At 39.2% G+C, this 23,073-nt stretch overlaps 1 protein-coding gene across 1 annotated transcript in view; it reads left to right on the forward strand.

The window, feature by feature from the left end:
- GTF2F2 (general transcription factor IIF subunit 2) overlaps window positions 1-23,073 on the forward strand; it is a 129,325-nt gene that overhangs the window by 92,163 nt on the left and 14,089 nt on the right. Inside the window, exon 6 of the mRNA XM_019756989.3 lies at window positions 7,176-7,275. Within this exon, the coding sequence (XP_019612548.1) occupies window positions 7,176-7,275 (100 nt within the window). The remainder of the gene's footprint in view (window positions 1-7,175; window positions 7,276-23,073) is intronic.

Here is a 23,073-nt window from a genome sequence, read left to right on the forward strand (position 1 = left end):
TATGTCTTCTTAAATAGCTATAAATATTTTAAATTGGGAAAGTATACCAACTTGAAAAGACGTCTGAACGGCTTCATTATATTTAAGATGCAATTATGATACAGGTGAAGAGCCCTGGAAAAGGAATCTTGACATTTTCTTCCCACTCTGTCTCTGAACAACTGTACGGAGATGGGCTTACATTGGGACTTCATTAGCAATTGGAATCCTTCTGCTACAGAGGAATTCAACTCAGCGTTAAGTCTTTCATTTAGAGGGAGATATTAGGTTGACTCATATAAAATTTCTAGTTCTATAAAAAGTCAAGAATGATCGTTTCTGTATTTGATCAGAACTATTTTTCAATTCTTAGTCTGAATACAATCTGGGAGAGTCTGTCAGTGAGCTCATGCATTCGCATCTGGGTGGGAGTGTGGGATTAGAGGTAGAGGAAATTGCTGGTCCTTCAACAAAACCTTTGTCTGGATGCCAGTGGTTATGACACACTTGTGCCTGACTTTGCTACTTTTAGTAATAATTTGTAATTCTTTGCTGCTGCTTTGCTTAAAACAGAAAACAAAGCCCCTGAGATATAGATATACAGACCAGAAGGCTGCTGCCTCGTAGCCCAGAATAACTGGTATATGTGTTCTTGGTTCTGAGGGGTTGTTTTTGGTGGTTTTTTTGGGGGGCGGGGGAAGGGGTTCCTGTTTTTTAAATTGAATTAGTTGGCAGTATTTAATAAATGACTTCACACAAAAATCTGACTCTGTGTTTTCTTGAATAATTAGACTGTCAGGTAATGGCGGGCTTGCATTCCTACAGAGTAAGTCAGCGGGTGCCGGCTTGCTGCCCACTTGGGATGGAGCCTCTGCTCTATCTCCAGTTCGCCGCAGCCCCACCCTCTCTGTTACTTTCTGCTCCACTTGACAGGTCACTGTACATATTCGAGTTTGTGATTCTCTTGCTCTGTCAAGTAGAACATTCTGTGGAGATAGAAGTGCCCTGTATGTTGGCCGATATGGTAGCTCCTTTAGCTCTGTGGCTCTTGAGCACGTAAAATGTGGCCGGTGGGCCTGAGGAACTTAGGTTTTCATTTTATCTAATTTTAATTTCTTTAAATAGTTGCATGTTGCTAGTGGCTACCATGTTGAACAGCGCATAGATAATCTATATCTTCTATAGAAAATAGAGTATTTTCCTTTACGGGGTATTTCCTGCAGGGTGAAAATTAAACCTCAATGCATTTTACAGTCTCTTTTCTTAAATGCCAGATCTAAAAGTAAGCATAGGATTACTGTAAATCATATGATTTGACAAGCAAATTACCATCTCTTAACAAATGCAGCCTAAAACTTTTCTTCTTATCTTTTTGTTCCCTCACTTATTTATTCAACACTTTATATCACATGCCTATTCTAGGCCCTAGGGATCTGAGGAAGGTCTCTGTTTTCATGCTTACAGACAATACATATTTGTAAGAGACTCTTGTCCGAGTAATTTAATGTTTAGTACCTATAATCCTTCTAGTAGCTCTGCCAGTTAAAGGATATAATTAGATTACTTGTCAATTGCAAGCCCTAAAATTCCTTCATTGCCACTCAAACCCACATTCGAATTGATAAAAGTGTACTAGTGTGATAATTCCTTTGAGAAGCTCTTTTTGTCCTATTCACCAAATATTGAAACTTCCTATAAATAAATTGTCTTAAAACTAGGCGTCACCGGAACCTTTTCATATTAGTAAGTCAGCTTCGTGCACACCTGCTTATTACCTCACCTGGCCTTTCTCCCAGCCTCTTCTGGGCGCCTGCTCCCACGCTGAGCCTTCTCCAGAAATTTCCCGTTTTCTTACCTAACTTGGGGCCAGGTGTTGGTGCGCGGGCGCTTTCTCTCACTCTGCAAATGTCAGCTCCTTTGCCCCACCGTGGGAGGCAGTATTTACCTCCTTTCACTGCCTTGCTCTCTCCCTTTCAAAAGTGAAATCAAAATCTTAAGAAAATACACATTTTGTGAAACCTATCATTTTTAAGATTAGCATAAATTGCAATTAAGTGCCACTATCACACAAAAGCTAGGTGAAGGTAAAATACTGATATTTACATTGCAAACTAACTCCTACATTGGCAGTCGCTCATGGAAACATTGGCTGTTTGGTGTTTTTTGTTGTTGGTTAATTCTGGAGTTGATAACCAGATCAACAAGGCAGTAGGGTTTTCTGCTTAGGTGTGAAAATAGCCTTGTGTATAAAATCAGGCATCATTGTTCTATTCGTTAATACGGGATTTGGCCTTTTCCTTTGCGATCTAGTTGTGCAATAAGGTGTCACGTGTTCATTTCCTGAACAATTATGTATTGAGTTATTTTTGTGTGAGGAGCACTGCTCGTGCCAATGGGGTAAATGAAGGAGCCATTGACTAACATTTGTAGACTTCTCTTCCCCAATCTGCCAACAGCTTGCAGCACTAGAATTTGGCTTTTCCCCCATTTTGTTAGATCTTACTAGTAGTCATCCTTTAAAATATTTTTGGGATGTTTCTGCTACTCTCTTTTTTTTTAACGTGAATTTTATATTTCTAAAATACACTCAATAATTTAAATTCCCAGTATAGTACATAAATCTTACAGTGTAGTGAAGGTCTTTCAGTAATTTTAAGTAAAGGTGATTATGGACCATGATTATAGCCTAATGACTAGTGACAGTGACTTAATAAGCACCTTGTTTTCAGTGTTGTAAAGGAAAATGTGCTCGTGTGTGTGTGTGTGTGTGTGTGTGTACGGAACTGGGCTAATTGTGGTAAGTTGATGAGTGTCAAGGAGAATTACTTATTTTGAACTAAACACTGAGATTTTATTCTATTATATGGCCTTTTAGGAGACTATACAGAAGGGACTGCATACTTTTAGGGACTGTATTGATTAACTGCTTGAACCTTGGGGTCAAACAAAAAGATCTGAGTTCCAGTTCAGCTTTTGCTCTTTAAATATCTGTTATTATTTGTAATAGTTGTCATTTTATTAGCACTTTAGTTTTAAATCTTGTAGCCCTTGAGCTTTTTCTTTGTCAGGGAAAAATTAAAAGATAAAACTGACTCTTTATTTCCAGAAAGACTAGTAATTCAATGAGTCCTAGCCTTCTAAGAACGTGGAACTATATTATAATTGTCTGGAAGTGGTGGCACTAATTAGCAATAAGTATTTTTTTAATGGTTGATAAAACAAAATAAAAGCAAGGCCTGGCTTCATCTAAATGATTGCAGAATATTATTTTTCTATTACTGTTTCTTGAAAATAACAGCATATTTTAAAACTTTCTGGAAAAGCGAAGACCCATTTTTTCAAATGGTCAGGACAGTGGGGCTTTTAGCTTGTTCCCAGTCTAGCCTAAAACCCTTGTATGTGGTTTGCTGTTCAGCATTACAAACCAAACATTTCCAAATTATATTACTTTGTACAAGCTCAGATAAACCTTATTTTGACTTTGAAGTCATGTTGAAGTCATGATGCATTGTTCAGTGGTGAAATAGAGTTGCAGATTGTTCTGACACTTCAGGAGGTAATGTTAAATGAATTATTTAGTGTTAAGTAAAGAATCCTACTAAGTTATTTTAAACTGTTCAAGGTTAAAATATTTTAAGATTTAGTTCTTTAAAAATATATTTGCAGCCCATAGATTAACCTTTAGCATTAGGAATCATAAAATAATCCTCTTTTAATTAAAATAGAACGCTTGAAGTTGACTGTTTAAATGTATAATAAAAAGGTTAAATTTTATATGTGCTCTTTATTTTAAAAAAGTTAATTCATTGTTTTCCTGTATATATTTAAAAGATGAAATACTCTGAGGATCAGAAGGGCACGACACTCGGTGGGTGGTGGCATTGGTTTTTAGAACGTTGCATTAGAACTGAACAGAAAGTGTGCCATGTGACTCTGAATCAGGCCACAGCAGCTGCAAATAAATTCTTCAAATATATTCAAGTGTCAGAGCATGACCAGAATAAGCTACTGTTTATAAAGACACACTTACCTCAGCAAACTGAAACCCTGAGGAATTTTCAAATTGTGAAGTAATGGGAACAATCTTTTAATGTGGAAGGAAGGCGCTGTTACATGCCTCCCTCCTTGAAGATGTCACAAGATTAAACTGTGGCGTCAGATGAGGGCAGCAGGGAAGCCTAACATTACCGTTTGGAGAGGCCAAATCCCAGTAACTGCATTAGGGGTGGGCCAGGGTAGACACAGAGATGTTCACAAACAGGCTGCCACTTAGCGATATGTTTTCTCAAGGAGTTACGCCTGCATCCTTCTAACCTTTGTAAGCATTCCTGTCTGTCTCAATCCCTTTTTTCTCTCTGAAGGTTCATTTATTAGTCACTTAGAGACACGCGCTCAGCTTGGAGGCGCTGTCCCCCCCCCCACCCCTGTCTTCTTGGAAGCATGAGTAGTCCTGCTCCGGCTTACCCGGAAGTGCACACCTGGGGGTAATTTTTTACTTCATAGCCACATGCTGTCAGTTGTCACAGTACCAGCGCCCTGCCCGTCTCAGGACTGCAGCTCATTAGTTACACATGAGCGTTGTTTAATGTCGGTCTTCCACCAGAGCACGTCCGTATGGCGGCCTCGCCAGTCCCCCCAGTGCCTGGCAGAGGGGTGGCCCCCAACCAACACTTGTTGGATGATTGGCAGCAGAGGGCTCCTTCTAAAGTCTGGTCCTGGCGCAGCTGCAGCCTGGTGCGGAGGTGGGAGACAGGCATGGACTAGATCCCACAGGGACGTGCAGTCACTTGGAGGAGCTTGTGTTTCATCCCAAAACAGTGAAGGGTTGTTGTAAGTCCACGTGCATCTTTACGGGGCATCTCCCTTCTAGACCTCTGGCTAGTGCTTTCTTCATGGTTCATAGAAAGTGTATTTGTCACATGACAAGGAAAGTGACATTGTGCATATGATTTATGGTTACATATTCAGTAAATTTCTATAGACCTATTAAAGTACTTTTCTTACACTTTATGAAATAATCATTTTATGTATTTAAAGGATAACTGGATTTATAAATAATTGGAAGAATTTAAATATTTTTATTTCAATACAGAAATGACTGTACTGAATTTGGGGACCGTAGTAAAAAACAAAACCTAAAGTATTTATGGCTTTCAAATTAAAAAAAGCAATTGGTAGATATCTATTTACTCTTCTGAGTCGTTTGATGTTGTATACCTAAAAATAGGCAGAAACAAACAGATGAGTAATTTCTTCTAAGGAATTAAATAATAAGAATGTCATAAAAACAGGTATTTTTTATACTGCAAGTTGTGCTTTTGCAGGAATTTTAAATGAAAATCATTTTTAGTTCCTATTCTGTTGAACCAAAGAATTTAAAGTCCCATTCAAAGAAAGTAATACATGATGTTGAACACGTATGGCCTTTAAATGACCAACATTTTTATGACTTTCAAACTAACCTTCCAAGAAAAGATCTTTATTTAAGAAAGTATACTTCCTTTTCTGATAATAAAAGTAATAGATGCTTGTGACGATGCGGATGAACCGAAAGGGTGTTATGCTGAGTGAAATAAGTCAGACAGAGAAAGACAAATACCATATGATCTCACTTATACATGGAATCTAAAGAACAAAATCAATGAACAAACAAAACGGAAACAAGACTCATAGATACAGAGAACACCTGATGATTGCCAGAGGGGAGGGGTGTTGGGGAGCTGGGTGAAAAGGGGGACGGGATTAACAAGTACAAATAGGTAGTTACGAAAGAGTCGCAGAGATGTAAAGTACCGCTAGGGAATACAGTCAGTAACGTTACAACAACTATGTACAGTGCCAGGTGGCTATTAGACTAATGGTGGGGGAGAGGGTCGCTACGTAAATTATACAGATGTCTCACCACTGTGCTGTACACCTGAAACTAATATAAAATAATATCGAATGTCAACTGGAACTGAAAGCATGTTTTTAAAAAGTAATAGATGCTTATTGCAGAAAGTTTTAAAAACATACGTAAATCTTAAAATGCATTAATTCTGATCTCTTCTTTTCCACCTTTCAAGTTAGTTCCACTTTCTTTTTTTAAAATCACATTCTTTTTTTCTGTTTATTAAGTAGGCAATTTTCTAACATGGTTCTCGATTTCTTTGCTGTGACCATGACATCCCAGTAGGTCCTTTTGGGTTCATTTTCCTTTTTACAGAAACAAAATCCTTGAGTAGTTCTCTCAGTGAGGATCGATGAATGGTAAACTTTTTTGGTCCAAAAATAGTTTTATTTCACTCTTATTCTTCAGTTATAATTTAACTAGATATGGTTGGTGATTTCTTTTCTTGTAGTATTTTAAATATATTCTTGTATTCTGAGGCCTTGCTGGTGAGAAGTCTAAAGGTACCATGATACCTTTTGTGTCTTTAAAAATAGTCAACTCGGCAAGCTGCACCTTTTCTCCCTTAAAACACTTTTAGATTTACTGTGTTGATATACCAAATGAATTAATCTAATTTTTAAAATAAGAAGTAAATGGTGAAATGTGTGGTTTACTAAATATGGTAACATTTAGTCCAAAACAAAACCTCCTGAGACTGCTACATGAATAAGTAGGTACTGGTCAAGTACTGTGGTTTGTAATATGCTGTACAAGGTGTCATATGTTTTATTTTCTGCCTTTTTTCAAAGGTGGTATTTTGGGTTATACTTTAATTCAGATGGAGTCCTGCGATAGACGTGCTGTCCGATAGAAGTTTCGGTAGTGGGGGGAATGTTCCCTCTGTGCGCTGTCCAGTGACACAGCCACCAGACCTGGGAGCTACTGCGTTATCTTTTTTTTACCTTTATCTTGTCAAGTGACTAGAAGTTTTGAATTAATAATTCATTTTTACATGCATTTTTTCCCGCAGAAATTTTAAGCTGATTAGCTTGTTTTAGTAAAGTTTAGATTGTACAGTATAAGATTAGAAGGAGATTGCAGAATTATAATGAGATTGTATGTTTAGCTTGTGGTCTGGTTTCTGCATTATAATCATGTATTTTCAGTGTGTTTTTGAAGAATTATATTAAGGCTGGTATGTCTTCTGAGGTTACTTTTTATATATTAAGTATTAGTTCTTGAGTGAGAAGAATTATAGGAATAACTCTTCAGGTTTCACTCTAATAAACATGTGAATTTGTTAATCATACCTTCTGTTTTTCAGATTGCAAATAGAAGAATCTTCCAAACCTGTAAGGCTGTCACAACAACTGGACAAAGTGGTGACAACCAATTACAGACCTGTGGCCAATCATCAACACAATGTAAGTCCTTGTGTCTTTCTTCACACTGTTGTATCCTTATTCTTTTCTGTATCATGGACTCGGGTTTCCAGAGGACCTCGGCAGTCACACACCCCGCTGTCACGTGCTGGAGTTACCCAGACTTCAGTAAGGAACATGCCAATTTGCCAAGCAGGGATAGGTGTCCGCTCTGTAACTTGACTTACATGGTCGAAGAAGGCAACCCCGGTTCCAACTACTCTTGATAAGTTTTCCAGAGCAATAAAACACACTTTTCACTGTTTATTATGTTTTAAATTATAGTATCCTTACTCAATGAGTTTTACTTTTTTCCCCCCCATTTTTCTATACCTTCATAACTGAGAGTTTTTAATGTTTTGACAAAAAAATTTAAAGGTTGTAAAACAATTGGGATTTTCCCCATTGATTATTAAGATTGCTTTGCACAGTTTTGGCTTTCACAGGCTTTTTTACAGTCCCACACTACCATGCAAAGTGAGGACCGCCTGTTGGTGTTTTAAATCTTATTAACTGAAGCATATCATATGTACTCTATATAGTATATTCCACAGTATATGGTACATACACGTATTGTATACAGACCTTGTGTTTTAAATCTTACTAACTGAAGCATATCATGTGTACTCTATATAGCATATGCCACAGTATACGGTACATGCGCATATTGTATACACATTATGTACACTCAGTGCCAGGCACCGTTCTGAGCGCCGCATCCACAGTGGCATGTTTAGTCATCATCCCTGTACTCTGAAGTGACCACTCGTCTCGTCCCCACTGTGCAGATGAAGTCCCCGAGACACAGAGCGCGTGGCTGACTTGAGCTGCCAGCCAGTCACGGGCCGTCAGGTGTGGAACCAGGCAGCCCGGTGCTGGAGCCTGTCCCTTCATTAGCCAGCATGCCTTGTTGCTGCAGGTCACCAGCCGTGCTGACAGGGCACGGGCTGGGGGTCCTGAAGTGCCTGTAACGTAAGGAGAAATGTGATGATTCTCTGACAATAAAACGAGGCCCAAGTTAAGTAGCAAGGAACAGTTGCTATCTTGTGTCCTACTTAGTTATTTAAGATACTCTTAACACCGAGTCTGGGAAGAATAAACCCTCCTGAAGACATGCCTCACGTGTCCAGACTCGTTAGTGACGCGGAGTGGTGCCTGGCAAGCCCCTACTTTATGCTGTTGGAGTTTCCTGCTGTTATTTTATATGAGGGGTGGTAAGTGCCTGCAGGGCTGGACAGGCATCCTCCTTGAGCAGAATGCTGGAATTTCAGAAGGTAAAGCGGTAGGGACCATGGAGAACTGGAGGGCACGTGCCCCTTCCAGAGACTTTCCAATTTAAACAATTGCTGCACTTTGTGGATTCAATAGAGCAGGTCAAACTTCCATTGCCTCCAGCCAGGCTCTGATGTTACAGCCTCTGGTGATGCCTTAGGGGAAATGTAAACTCAAGAAGAGGACAGGTGAGGTAAGTGCAGACAAAATTGTCAGATTGTCCAGGAGAGGTATGTTTCTCTTTTCTGTTGATGGAGACAAGTAGATGAAAGTCTACTTTTATGTCTTCTTCTGTTCTCATCTTTTTCTGTTCTTAGCTGGGAATACGTGCAACTTGCTGAAACCAGGTGGAACTAGAGAAGGAAATAGTCCAGGTCGTAGTTGTCTTTGCCTTTCTTCCTTGGTGTGTTTCCCCTGTAGCCCCTGACTGGGGTTTTCACTCCACATAGGGGCTGGGCTTCTGTATACAGTTTCCACTCCCATGTGTTTTTACCACAGTCAGGATCATATGGAAAGACCTCCCTTTCCATATAAAGACATGTATCCTTTGTGGAGAGAAGCTCGGTAAGAAAGACAAGTGCCCAGAAATGTGTATACAGTAGTGCTTCTCTCCATTCTTTAAGATGGAAAAGATTGGAAACAAATGTCCAAAAACAAAGATTAAATACTTGAACAGTCGTTATTTTTGGATGATAGGCATAGAGTGATTTTCATCCCAATTTTCTTCTTTATAAAATCATTTGGAATTGTTGGAATTGTCACAGTGAATACATAGTGTCTGAATTGGCGCAGTGAGCAGTAAAGCTTTTCCGTGGGGATGAAAAAGGAGGAAAGCTATGGATGTGTGTTAGTGCCTCACCGTGACAATTATCTAGGATTTGTCTTCTCTCAACAACAAATGTTTTTAAATGCCTGCTTATGTCTGTGATACCTACTCCTGTGACCCAAGGAGATAAAATCCCCGTCTTCAAGGCCCTATCACTTCTCTCGATTCTCTGGTCGTGCCTTTTCAGAGCCCACGTGGATGTAACCTCTGTTTCCTTTGAAGGAGTAAGTCTGCATTTCCATGCTGTAAGCATTTTTCCTACATTCCACTGCTAGAGTCACTCTTGTTATACTGCTACAGACCATAATTTCCGGGGCAAAAGGAAAATCTGTCTTGGGTCAGTCAGGGCTGGCACTTCGCTAGTATCAAATCTCTGACCTTTCTCAAGGTCATAGTCTTAGTGACATTGGCACTGTAACCACCTGGCTGGCGGATATGGAAGATGGATTCCAAATGTTAAATTTGTAGGATCTTTGTGCGTTGTTTTTACTAGTAAAATAAGTATGAATGAGTTCTGTTCTGAACTCCTTATAAGAACATAAAGTGTAACATCCACTTGAAAGATGCTTTTTAACATTAAGTGACATTTCAGTTCATGGTATCAACCTTTGTTAAGTTTGTCATAGTGTGATGAGTCATTCTGCTAATGTAATTATAGTAATGAGTCACAGTAATCTTTTATTAAGATTTTGTTTACCTAAAAACAGAGACTATTACCTACCTTGTTGCCTCTTTTGAATGTTGAGTAATTTTTTTCCATGGAAGTGTACCAGAGTGGTTGGGGATACCTGCATAGCTTTTAAAAGCATATTCCGTATTATAGTATAATGCCAACTATAGGTAGAGTGTGAAAGTTCTATTGTTATCAGAGGGGACATTGGTTTTAAGATTGTGAAACACCAACATAGTTCAACAACAATGACTTCGCGGTTATATAACCAAGACATTCAGTAAAAAATGTTGAACTCAGTGTAACGTGGAAATGTTTTCCAAGTTTTGTCAAGTAAAACTATATAAACATGAGTCCTAGTATTTTAACAGCTGAGGTTCTTTGAATACATTTTCAGGAAAAAAATAAAAAAATTAGTGCAAAAATGGAAGAGGGGATGGAAAATGGTATATGTATTTGTAAAACTCTATGTCTACATTTGCCCAGAAAGAAACCACTTGCATTGTACCCAGAAACTTTTCATCCCCCTATGGCATATAGAAAAATTTACATATACGTATAAATAAGCTTCTCCAAATAGTTGAATTCCCGCTTTGTACGTGGAGCTATTCTAAGCATTAAATTTAAATTTATCTCTTTAGTTCACAAACTTTCTGGGATATAATACTTACATACTTTCCATTCGGAAAACATTTATTCGGCCCAAAACAACTCTATAGTTAGCATTATCTCTTCATTTACTTCTCCCTGGGGCACTTGGCCCTGAAAATTCTCCCCTTCCTAGGCTAAGAGCTGCCAGGTTTCTCCCCTACTGGCCTTTCCTCTGCCTTAAATCCTCATTAAGTTGTGAGCCTTAAACCTCTACATGGAGGTCAACATTTTCCAAAGTAAGTTTTTTGAAACACTAATTTTGTGAGAGTCTCCTTGAAAAATAAGAGTTGTGTAAAAAGGATTCTGTGTTAAAGAAACTCGTAGATTCTGATTATATCTCCCTCTTCAAAATTGATGTGCATTTAATATATTAAGGTTGGTAACCTTCAGGAATTTGTTTAATCCTACATTTTGCAAACATTTGAACCTTAAATCCGCCCTCCCCCATCCTTTGAAGCAGTGAAAACAAACTTTGGGAAATAATGGGTTGTCTAAGTAGCAATTGCAAGGGAGCATTGGGGAGAGGGTGATATTGGAACTTGCATTTATCTTGTTTTTCACCTAATAAAGAAATTAAGGTTTAGAAATATTTGCTGTGTGAGTTCACCCTGGCACCCTTATGCAGTTCCTTTGCTAGTCAGTCATTTTTCAGAAGAAGAATGGAAATTACACAACACAGAGGGGTTGACAGTGGTGCTTTCAGCACCTCACATTTGTATTTCCTTTCAGCTTTTTAGGTTTGATATGAAATACAGGAATTTACAGAATATAGCATCTATTATTAACTAAACTCAATCTCAAAAGAATGAACAAATGGCTTGAAAAGATGCTTGTGAAGAAACTGTAAGGATAATACTAATAAAGCACATCTGTGAACAAGAAAGTGGGAAAACTGACATTTCTTTTACTTCTAAAATGATCTCTTTATCTCACTTTATGAGGTAGAAATAATGATGACGTCACCTGATTTGACAGGAACTTGGCCCTTCCAAAAGGGAAATTATCAATATCGCTTTAAATATGGCTTGCCATTTCCTGTCTTTAATGATGATTCATTTAGTGTCTATCAGGGAAAGAAAAACAACCTTAGATATTTCAAGCAGAAAGGGATTTGATGTGGGGAATTAGTTACAAATGGTGTACAAATACAAAACAGAAAGGCTGGAGTTGGAAAAAGGGAGAAGGGGCTTGGTTACCAGAGATTGGAAAGCTGTTGCTATCCAAGGTGCTCCCACAAGCACAAAAAAAACTGAAAAAAGAAAGAAAAAAACCCTGTCTTCCTCCTACTTTCCTTCTCCCATTGGCAGAACCCCAGCTGGAAACCAGCTGGCAAGGGAACTTGCCACCATCCCCAAGGCCTGGAGCTGGAGGCTTGTCAAAATAACTGACATCAGTGACCCTTGACCTTTGCGCGTGCCATAATTAAATTATATTAGCTATTGCTGTGATTAGGAAGCTATCACAGTTTTAAACTCATTTAAAAACTAAGCATCCAAAGCATGAAGACAGATCCCTATATTTGAGATCAAAACAAAAAAATGTAATTTTGACAAATTAAAACTTACTCTTAAAATGAAGTTTTATTTTTATTTTATTTCTTTAAATGTCTGTGTATGCTTTATAGTATCTATGCATGAAGTACTAATACAGTACTTTTTTCCAGTTTACAAATAAATATACAGAAGTTCATACTTTAAATTTTTTGCTGAAGGTATATAATCAGAGCTGACGTGTAAGACCCCGTCCATCTCCCTCCACCTCTGATTGCACATCAGGCTGCTTCTGCTCATGTGTTTTGGTTGACTTTGTGTAAATTTCACAGCATTCTTACAAGTAGTCCACAGTCTTAGGACCTTTTCTCGTGAGGAATCATGTCCCTGTTGTCTCGCTAGTGGTCCTCAGTGCAGGCCGTACGCTAGAATCACCTGGGAGCTTGTAGAAAAGCAGAGATTGATTTAATTGATCTGATGGGGAGGCCAACTCTTTTAGAATGTTTAAGTTCCGTGGGTAATTTGGCATCAGCCACTGGTCCAAAGAGACAGCAGCATTGTATAGGTCTGTCTGCTGTCTCCTGGGGCGTGGAGGCACACATGGTACCTGGCAGAACAGGAAGTCTCTTTCCACCAGACTTGAGGTTTTAAAAAATGAATTAATGTTCTTTTTTGTCTTTGTTGTCATCCCCTCCACAAGCCCCGCACCTCCTCCAGCTTGTAAAAAGATTTCTCTCTCTTCTTTTTTCCTGGCAAGAGCACTTGGTTAGAAAGTGATAGAGAACTAGAAAAATTCAACTAGGAAATGATTGTTGGAAGGAATAGAATTATATAAAATCTTGAGGTAAGCCCTCAGGAACTAGAGAGAAAATTCGTTTTTATGCATACTCTGCCCTTCAATGTGGCAACCGACTGTGTTAGTCTGCAGAACTCAGGTGGGGTGGGGTTTATTGCTGTTTGTTCACTTATGTGTATAAATGTGGAATTCTGCTAATTAAAATAGATACCTGCAGAACGATGTCACACAGGCCTTTCAACAGTGTTTGCCTGTTGCGGTATAGTACAAGTATACTCCATGCTTTTGTCCATTTGAATTTGCACGCCAGGGACTGACCAACTCTAAAGAATTAATTTTTTTTTTTTTAATTAAATTTATTGGGGTGACAATTGTTAGTAAAATTACATAGATTTCAGGTGTACAATTCTGTATTACATCGTCTATAAATCCCATTGTGTGTTCATCACCCAGAGTCAGTTCTCCTTCCATCACCATATATTCGATCCCCCTTACCCTCATCTCCCACCCCCCCACCCCCCACCCCCGTTACCCTCTGGCAACCACTAAACCATTGTCTGTGTCTATGAGTTTCTGTTTCTCATTTGTTTGTCTTGTTCTTTTGTTGTTTTTGGTTTATATACCACATATCAGTGAAATCACATGGTTCTCTGCTTTTTCTGTCTGACTTGTTTCGCTCAGCATTACTCTCTCAAGATCCATCCATGTTGTCACAAATGTTCCTATATCATCTTTTCTTACCGCCGAATAGTATTCCATTGTGTATATATACCACAACTTCTTTATCCATTCATCTATCGAAGGACATTTTGGTTGTTTCCATGTCTTGGCCACCGTAAACAAAGCTGCAATGAACATTGGAGCACACGTGTCTTTATCTCTAAATGTTTTCAGATTTTTTGGGTAGATACCCAGAAGAGGGATTGCTGGGTCATATGGCAATTCTATTCGTAATTCTTTGAGAAACCTCCACACTGCCTTCCATAACGGCTGTACCAGTCTGCATTCCCACCAACAGTGTATGAGGGTTCCTTTTTCTCCACAGCCTCTCCAACATTTGTTATTATTTGTCTTGTTGATGATAGCCATTCTGACTGGGGTGAGGTGATATCTCATTGTGGTTTTGATTTGCATTTCTCTGATGATTAGTGATGTTGAGCATTTTTTCATGTGTCTATTTGCCATTTGTATATCCTCTTTGGAGAAATGTCTCTTCAAGTCCTCTGCCCATTTTTCAATTGGGTTGTTTGTTTTTTTGTTGTTGAGTTGCATGAGTTCCTTGTATATTCTGGATACTAGCCCCTTATCGGAGGCACTGTTTGCAAAAATCTTCTCCCATTCAGTTGGTGGCCTCTTTATTTTGTCAATGGTTTCTTTTGCTGTGCAGAAGCTTTTAAGTTTCATATAGTCCCATTCGTTTATTTTAGCTTTTACTTCCATTGCCTTTGGAGTCAAGTTCATAAAATGCCCTTTGAACCCAAGGTCCATAAGTTTAGTACCTATGTTTTCTTCTATGCAGTTTATTGTGTCAGGTCTTATGCTTAAGTCTTTGATCCATTTTGAATTAACTTTGGTACATGGTGACAAATAGCAGTCCAGTTTCATTCTTTTGCACGTGTCTATCCAATTCTCCCAGCACCATTTATTGAAGAGGCTGTCTTTGCTCCATTGTATGTTTTTAGCTTCTTTGTCAAAAATTATCTGTCCATATTTATGTGGTTTTATTTCTGGGTTCTCAATTCTATTCCATTGGTCTATGTGTCTGTTTTTCTGCCAATACCATGCTGTTTTCATTATTGTAGCCCTGTAGTACAAGCCAAAGTCAGGAAGTGTGATACCTCCATTATTGTTCTTTTTCCTTAAGATTGCTTTGGCTATTCGGGGTCTTTTGTGGTTCCAAACAAATCTGATGATTTTTTGTTCTATTTCTTTAAAATATGCCATTGGGATTTTGATGGGGATTGCATTGAATCTGTATATTGCTTTGGGTAATATGGCCATTTTAACTATGTTGATTCTTCCAATCCATGAGCACGGAATGTCTTTCCATTTCTTTGTGTCTTCTTCAATTTCTTTCAAAAATGTCTTATAGTTTTCAGCATATAGGTCTTTCACATCCTTGGTTAAGTTTATTCCTAGGTATTTTATTCTTTTTGCTGCAATTGCAAAAGGAATTGTTTTTTGTATTTCTTTTTCTGAGATTTCATTGTTAGTATATAGGAAGGCAATGGACTTTTGTGCGTTGATTTTGTAGCCGGCAACTTTACTGTATTCGTTGATTGTTTCTAATAGCTTTTTGGTGGAGTCTTTAGGGTTTTCTATATATAGCATCATGTCATCTGCAAAGAGTGATAATTTAACTTCTTCATTCCCAATTTGGATGCCTTTTATTTCTTTCTCTTGCCTGATTGCTCTGGCAAGGACTTCCAACACTATGTTGAAAAGCAGAGGTGATAGGGGACATCCCTGTCGTGTTCCTGAACGTAGAGCAAAGGGCTTCAGTTTTTCTCCATTAATTATGAGATTAGCAGAGGGTTTGTCATATATGGCCTTTATTATGTTAAGGTATTTTCCTTCTATACCCATTTTATTAAGTGTTTTAATCATAAATGGATGTTGTATCTTGTCAAATGCTTTTTCTGCATCAATTGATATAATCATATGATTTTTGTCCTTTATTTTGTTTATGTGATGTATCACATTGATGGATTTGCGTATGTTGAACCATCCTTGTGCCCCGGGGATGAACCCCACTTGGTCGTGATGAATAATCTTTTTAATGCATTGTTGTATTCGATTTGCTAGAATTTTATTTAGGATTTTTGCATCGGTATTCATTAGAGATATTGGTCTGTAGTTTTCTTTTTTTGTGCTGTCCTTACCAGGTTTTGGTATCAGGGTAATGTTGGCCTCATAGAATGAGTTAGGGAGTACTGTCTCTTCTTCAATTTTTTGGAAGAGTTTGTGCAGAATTGGTATTAGATCCTCTTTGAAGGTTTGGTAGAATTCACTAGTGAAGCCATCTGGTCCCGGACTTTTGCTTTTGGGAAGGTTTTGGATGACTGATTCAATTTCGTTACTGGTGATCGGTCTGTTTAGATTTTCCAGTTCTTCATGGTTCAGCCTTGGAAGGCTATATGTTTCTAAGAACTTGTCCATTTCTTCTAGGTTGTTGAATTTGGTGGCATATAGTCCTTCATAGTATTCTTGGATGATCCTTTGTATTTCTGTGGTGTCCGTGATAACTTCCCCTTTTACGTTTCTGATTTTGTTAATCAGTATCTTCTCTCTTTTTATCTTAGTAAGTCTAGCCAAGGGTTTGTCAATTTTGTTAATCTTTTCAAAGAACCAGCTCTTTGTCATATTAATTTTTTCTATTGTCTTTTTGTTCTCTATTTCATTTAGTTCTGCTCTAATTTTTGTTATTTCCTTTCTTCTGCTGACCTTGGGTTTTACTTGTTCTTCTTTTTCTAGTTCTTTAAGGTGTAACATGAGGTTATTTATTTGGGAGTTTTCTTGTTTCTTGAGATAGGCCTGTAATGAGATAAATTTCCCTCTTAAAACTGCTTTCGCTGCATCCCAAAAATTTTGGTAGGATGTATTTTCATTATCATTTGTTTCTATGTATCTTTTGATCTCTCCTCTAATTTCTTCTTTGACCCAGTCCTTCTTTAAAAGTATGTTGTTTAGTCTCCATGTATTTGTGTTTTTCCCCGCTTTCTTTTTATAGTTGATATCCAATTTCAAAGCCTTGTGATCAGAGAATATGCATGGTATGATTTCAATCTTCTTAAATTTGTTGAGACTGATTTTATGTCCCAATATATGGTCTATCCTTGAGAATGTTCCATGTACACTAGAAAAGAAAGTATAGTCTGATGTTTTAGGATGAAGTGCTCTATAAATGTCAATTATGTCCATTTCATCTAATGTGTCATTTAGGGCTACTATTTCGTTATTTATTTTCTGTTTGGATGATCTATCCATAGCTGTCAATGATGTATTTAAGTCCCCTAGTATAATTGTGTTTTGGTCAATTTCTCCCTTTAGTTCTGTTAGTAGTTGCTTGGTGTATTTCGGTGCTCCCTGATTGGGGGCATAAATATTGATGACTGTTATGTCTTCTTGTTGTACAGTCCCCTTCACCATTATGAAATGTCCATCTTTGTCTCTTGTTATCTTTTTCACCTTGAAGTCTGTTTCATCTGATATCATTATGGCTACACCTGATTTTCTCTGGGTACCATTTGCTTGGAGCGTCAATTTCCACCCTTTCACTTTGAGTCTATGCTTGTCCTTGTAGCTGAGATGTGTCTCTTGGAGACAGCATATGGTTGGGTTTAGTTTTTTGATCCAATCTGCTACTCTGTGCCTTTTTATTGGTGAGTTCAGTCCATTTACATTTAGGGTGATTATTGATATGTGAGGATTTCCTGTCATTCTATCCTTAGTTTTCTGGTAAGGTTGTGTCTCCATTGTTTCTTTGCCTTTTTGTTGTTGTCTATTATTTCTGTGTGGTGGTAATTAATTTTGACACACGGCAGAAATAGAAGCATTGGGGTGGGGGATCTTTCCTAAGGATTTAAAATGCAAACCATGGTAATCAAGGCTGTCATGCTCACTTCAAAAGTTAAAAGCCTCCACGAAGACTGCCTTGACTAGTAATCAAAGTATTTCTGCAAACAACAATCTAGACATTTACAGACATCTGGATTGTAATATTTTAATTGGCAGTGGGTGGCATTTATAATTTAGTCAGTGATTAAGGTTTCAGTAATGACGGTTGCACGTCTCTATACCACATCCATGTGTGAAAATACAATGGATTGTCAGCATTTGATTGCATGTTAGTTTTGAGTAATTCGTTTTCTGTTGTGAAAGTAAAATTGTGTATGGTAGATTTTGGGGATTGTAAACGTTTGTGACTGGAGACTACATTTAAAGTTTGTTCTGAATTGACATTTATTTCTATGCAGCTGGTTATGAAGTGTCCTATGGTCGTTGTGTCACCAGAGACCTGGCCCTTCTCAGCGCGATGCCCAAGCTTGGTTCCCACACCGGGGGTCGAACCTGGGCCTCCTGGAGGAAAACAGGGATCCTGGATGCTACGTTAGTACAGGATGGGCCCTCATTGGTGTGGTGTCCAGGTTCTTGGCATCTCGAGCAAAGAAGTGAATGAGACACAGAAATAAAGTGATGAAAAAGAAGTTTATTAGAAGAGATAGTACCATGTTTCCCCAAAAATAAGCCCTAGCTGGACAACCAGCTCTAGTGCGTCTTTTGGAGCAAACATTAATATAAGACCCGGTCTTATTTTACTATAATATAAGACTGGGTATAATATAATATATAATACCGCATCTTACATAATATAATATAATATAATGTAATGTAATATAGTGTAATGTAATGTAATATATAATATAATACCAGGTCTTATATTAACTTTTGCTCCAAAAGACACATGAGAGCTGATTGTCTGGCTAGGCCTTATTTTCTGGGAAACACGGTACACTCCAAAGGATTAGGAATAGGCCCAAGCACAAAAAAAGGCGGCTCGAGAGGCAATGGCTCAAAGGCTCAAAGGCCCTGACTGGTGAGAACTTGGAGTTTTTAATCCCTTTTTTCCTCTAGAATGGGCTGTTCCTCTCTGGGCATCAGACCACGTGATTGATATCTGTGATTGACAAGAGGCTATTACCTCATCTTTTTAGACTGTACATGCTCCTTCCCAGAATTCAGTCTGTTATAATGATTTTATTGAATGATGGTATAATGAGGCCCAGGTGAAATGAAGGTTGTGGCCTGTACTACGCAGGTGTAAGTGGCTGATCTAATCTAGTTGGGTATTTTGTACCCATTTGTTTCCTTGTAGGGGTAGATAATTACAATGAAAAGGGGAGGTTTTGGGCAGAGAGGGGAGGTTTTTTGGGAGGTCGCATTCCGTGGGTTGTGTTAGACGTACAGGAATGCAGAGACCCAATGCCTGTCTAACTGCCTGCTTTGTTTTCCCCTTGAGAGACGCGATCCCCATAAAATCTCTATGGGAAGTTGATCTCTTCTTCTGTATCTGCGTCCTGCTGGGCAGGGGCAGAGAGCTTTCCCTACCTGTTGGGGATTCACGGAACTCTCGCCTTATCTGATCTTAGATGAGAGGAAGGGGTGTCGAGATCCGCCTAGAAGACCGTGCTGGCTTCTTTGGTTGGGACTGGTGATCGTGCTGGGGGATTGTTGTGCGGGGGACCCTGCTCGCTGCGCCATTTGTAATGCAGGGAGGCCTGCAGGGTCTCTGGTCCCGCTCCCCATACAAGAATGCAGGATATGGTGAGGCCAAAAAGGAACACCCACGGAGCCATAGGTAGGGGAGTCATACCACTATATTCTCTCTGGCGGCACTATACTCTCACTGGAGGCTGGATCCACACTGTCCGCAAACCGCCATCCACACTTGCCAGCCCAGCCACCATCTTCTTGCTAGCCCCCATTCTTCTCTCTTTCTTCTCCTAGGGTAGCCACAGCAGTTATATTGTGGCCAATGGCTCACTGGTTACAGCTGATGGCCAACTAGCCACAGCTGATGGCCATGCAATCACAGTTGATGGCCATTTACTACCTGAGCCAGCACCTGTCTATGTGAGGCCGAGAGCCTGGAAACTGCTTTTTTGGGGTTCTGTCCCCACAGGGATCCTCTGTATCCCCAAGGCCCCTGAATGAGGAAACATAGATTTTAATTAATAAATTTAAAAGTGTTGGCTTAAAGAGCAGAGCTCAAAGCTATTGATGCGAGATGGCTACGTGATGGAAAGTCCGTCAGCTCTTGTGGAGCCTGTGGCCATTCAACCGGTCACTCAGGTGACGTTAATTGTCCAGTAGCTGGGCCCAGAATGAGCTGGGTTGGAAAGAACATTGGGCTTCAGTGATTACAATCAACAAGTATAAATCACAAGTTGTAGGGTAATTATCTAAAACAGGGGGTAGGAGATTTCTATGATTCAGGTTAAAAACAATCTATGATTGTTTATGATTAAGAAACTGATTTATAAAATGATTAAGAAGCAGGGGTATAGGAGCTAAAAAATTGGGAAAAGGGAGACTTTAAGGAAAGGGAAATTTAAAATTTCTGTAAGAAAGAAAACTTAAAAGTTTTTCAGTGGGGGAGGCTACTTGGCCCGAATCAATTGGGGGCAGATATAAATTCGGTAATGAAAATTCACATAATATAAAAGGTTTTTCTAGCCCAATCACTATACTACTGTTGGGACAGAGTCCCAGAGAGCAGTTTCCAGGCTCTCGGCCTCACGTGGAAAGGTGCTGGCTCGGGTAGTGGATGGCCATCAGCTGTAACCAGTTAGCCAATTACCCACTGATGTAGCTGCCGTGGCTGCATTGGTTGGTTGGTTGGCAGGCAGGCAGAAAAGTGGACGGCGGATTGCGGATTGTGTGGATCCTACTTGTGTGTCTTGCCCGGCCGCCAGTGAGACTGGGGTGCAGGAAGACACTTTGTTGGGGTACTGGCAGATGTTTGCTCCCTGTGTCTCCAACCCAGCCACCAGCGAGAATATAGTGGTATGACTCCCCTACCTATGGCTCCGTGGGTGTTCCTTTCTGGCTTCACCATGTCCTGCGTTCTTGTGTGGGGAGCGGGAGCAGAGACCCCGCATGACACCCTGCATGATAAGTACTTACATTTGTGGTAGCTGCTAACAAGGTAGATACCTGGCTGCTTTGAGTATCGTTCCTTCCAATGCCAGTACACCAGTGCAAAACAAAATGCCCAAAGGGAAAAGAGGTAAAAAAACAGAAGAAATAACATTATGTCAAAACTGTAGTCTCCTAAACAGACTGGTTCATATCATGTGTAGTTTATTTCTAGAATTAATTTTAATGGTAGTGCGAAGTTGTAAATACAGTATTAAGATCATCATTTCTACACTGTTGAGTTTTAAAAATAGAAGTTACCTAAGGAATATTAGTGTTGTCCTGAGTATAAAATTAATTATCAGTAATTGAATGACCGTAGAAATCATTTGAATTCCTTTTTAAGTTACATGTACATTGGACCTGCCTGATACCACAGAGCAGAACTTGGATTATGAGCCTGTCTTGGAAATTATCAAAAAAGATTTAACTACTGCTGTAGTACAAACATTGTGTTTTAAAAGTGCCTTTTCTATAGGCAGTTTTAGGTTGTCCCATAGTACAGGCCCTGAGGACATTGAAGAGATGTTCCACTTTTTGTTTTTAAATAAGTGTAGGGTTAAATTTCTAATCCTTAAATTTCTCTAATGAGGAATAATACTTCCATTTTTGTCATTGCTCTTATTATTTTTTGTGTCTGGGTTTTCAGATTACTTTTAAGTGTTTTAATTTCACTAGGCTGCACTGCCCCCGGTATTGATCTGTTTTTCCCTAATTTGAACGAGGAGAGCACAATATTAAATGCAGTATTTTGGGGATTGAAGCATGAAAACCAAGATTAAATGAAAAAAGATCTGGGTACAATTTGGGACTTTTCTCACTACTCGTTAACTTTACTAATCACAGCTTAATCTAACCCTTAATCTTACCCTTTCAGTTGTGATTTTAAAGTTTCTTTCTAATTTAGTCTAAATCTTATCTTTGATTTTTGGGTCTGACATGTGGCTCTGGGTTGGGACAACTTAATAACAAACACTCCAAAAGTTTTTCTGTCCCCTTCCAACTGGAGTGTGTGCCCTCTCTGAAATGGGCCATCTTGCTTTACCAGCAGCCTTCTTTATTTGAAAACATTTTTCCTATTAATCTTCCTTGCTTCTCCAGTCATTTTACACAGGAGAGACTTCTAAGGGTGGAAGTGGAATATGCCATCATTCTCCTCTTTTCTGTTTTCTGAATTTAACTTTTTCTGTCGTCTTTCAGCATAAATGAAAGCTGGGAAAGAAGGGCAGACAGAGTATCACACCACTGTGCCTCCACACAGAGAACATAGAAGTCTGGCCCTGGTCTTTTGCTAGGTCCCTCCTTCCTTTGTATCGTTTTGAGGACCAATGGCCTTTGGCTAAATGAAATCTCCACCAAAGCCACATCCCTCCCGCAGCCTTTCTTCGTCTGATTCTCTCTCCCTGTTTTCTAGATCCCTAGTTCAGGTTTCTTATCCCACACTGGACCAGAGTAAAGGGTTGTAACAGCTTCATCCACGGTCCAGATTTTTTCCTACTTTTTCATCAGGCTCCACTTCATGACCGTCCATCACAGTGCAAAACATCAACCCGTCACGTGCAGTGCAGCAGTGGGAGGGGTGTCAAGGTGTAAACTAATAAGCACAGTTGTAAACAGGGAACAGATACCTTTTACTCATTGGTCAGTAAAGCAGGGCTTAAAATATTCGACCCTTAAGGCTTCATGATATAATTTTCTTTTTAATCCAGAGGCCCTCCTGCTTGGATTTGTGAGTTTCATCCTGATGATCATGTTTTGTTTCTCCATCATGCAGCCATTCTCTTAGTTCTAGCCTTCTGCTGACCCTAGAGAAAGAAGTCTTTCTTGACTAGCCCTCAGGTCTATCCTTTTTGCTCCTGGCTCTCTTGCAGTCTCCTTTCTTGCTGAGCTGGGCAGACTTTATACTTCTGCCTTTGTCCTACATGCATTTTTTTTCATGTGTTCCACACTGGGAAGACTTGGGTTTTCTCCTTGGTCATGGCTCCTTTGATCTCTCCCCTCTCCAGTCTTGCTTGCTTCTAGCTCTTCAGTCCCTCTGTTCTTCTCGAATAAACCCTTTTTAGCTGCCCATTGTTGTTTTCTTCCATGCTCTTCCCACCCAGAAAATATTCATTCCTCCCTGACAGTGCAGTCTGCCATGCATTTGCATTTTTCGGTTATCTACTCTTTCTACATTTAAAATGCTCAAGGCCCCTCTGTCTGCATTTTAATACATGAGCCCTGAGAATGGGATACATTTTGCAAGAGGCAATGTGAGAAGCACCTACGGTAGTCCACCATCTGTTCTGTTAAAGAGGTGAACGGATTTATTTTAACTGAATAAATGTGACATGTAATGTGTAAATTTAAGGTGTATAATGTGTTACTTTGATACATTTATAGTAATATGATTGTAGTG

The sequence above is a fragment of the Rhinolophus sinicus genome, chromosome 16, assembly GCF_057876585.1.
Source record: "Rhinolophus sinicus isolate RSI-liver-muscle chromosome 16, RSI-T2T, whole genome shotgun sequence".
Lineage (NCBI taxonomy): Eukaryota > Metazoa > Chordata > Mammalia > Chiroptera > Rhinolophidae > Rhinolophus > Rhinolophus sinicus.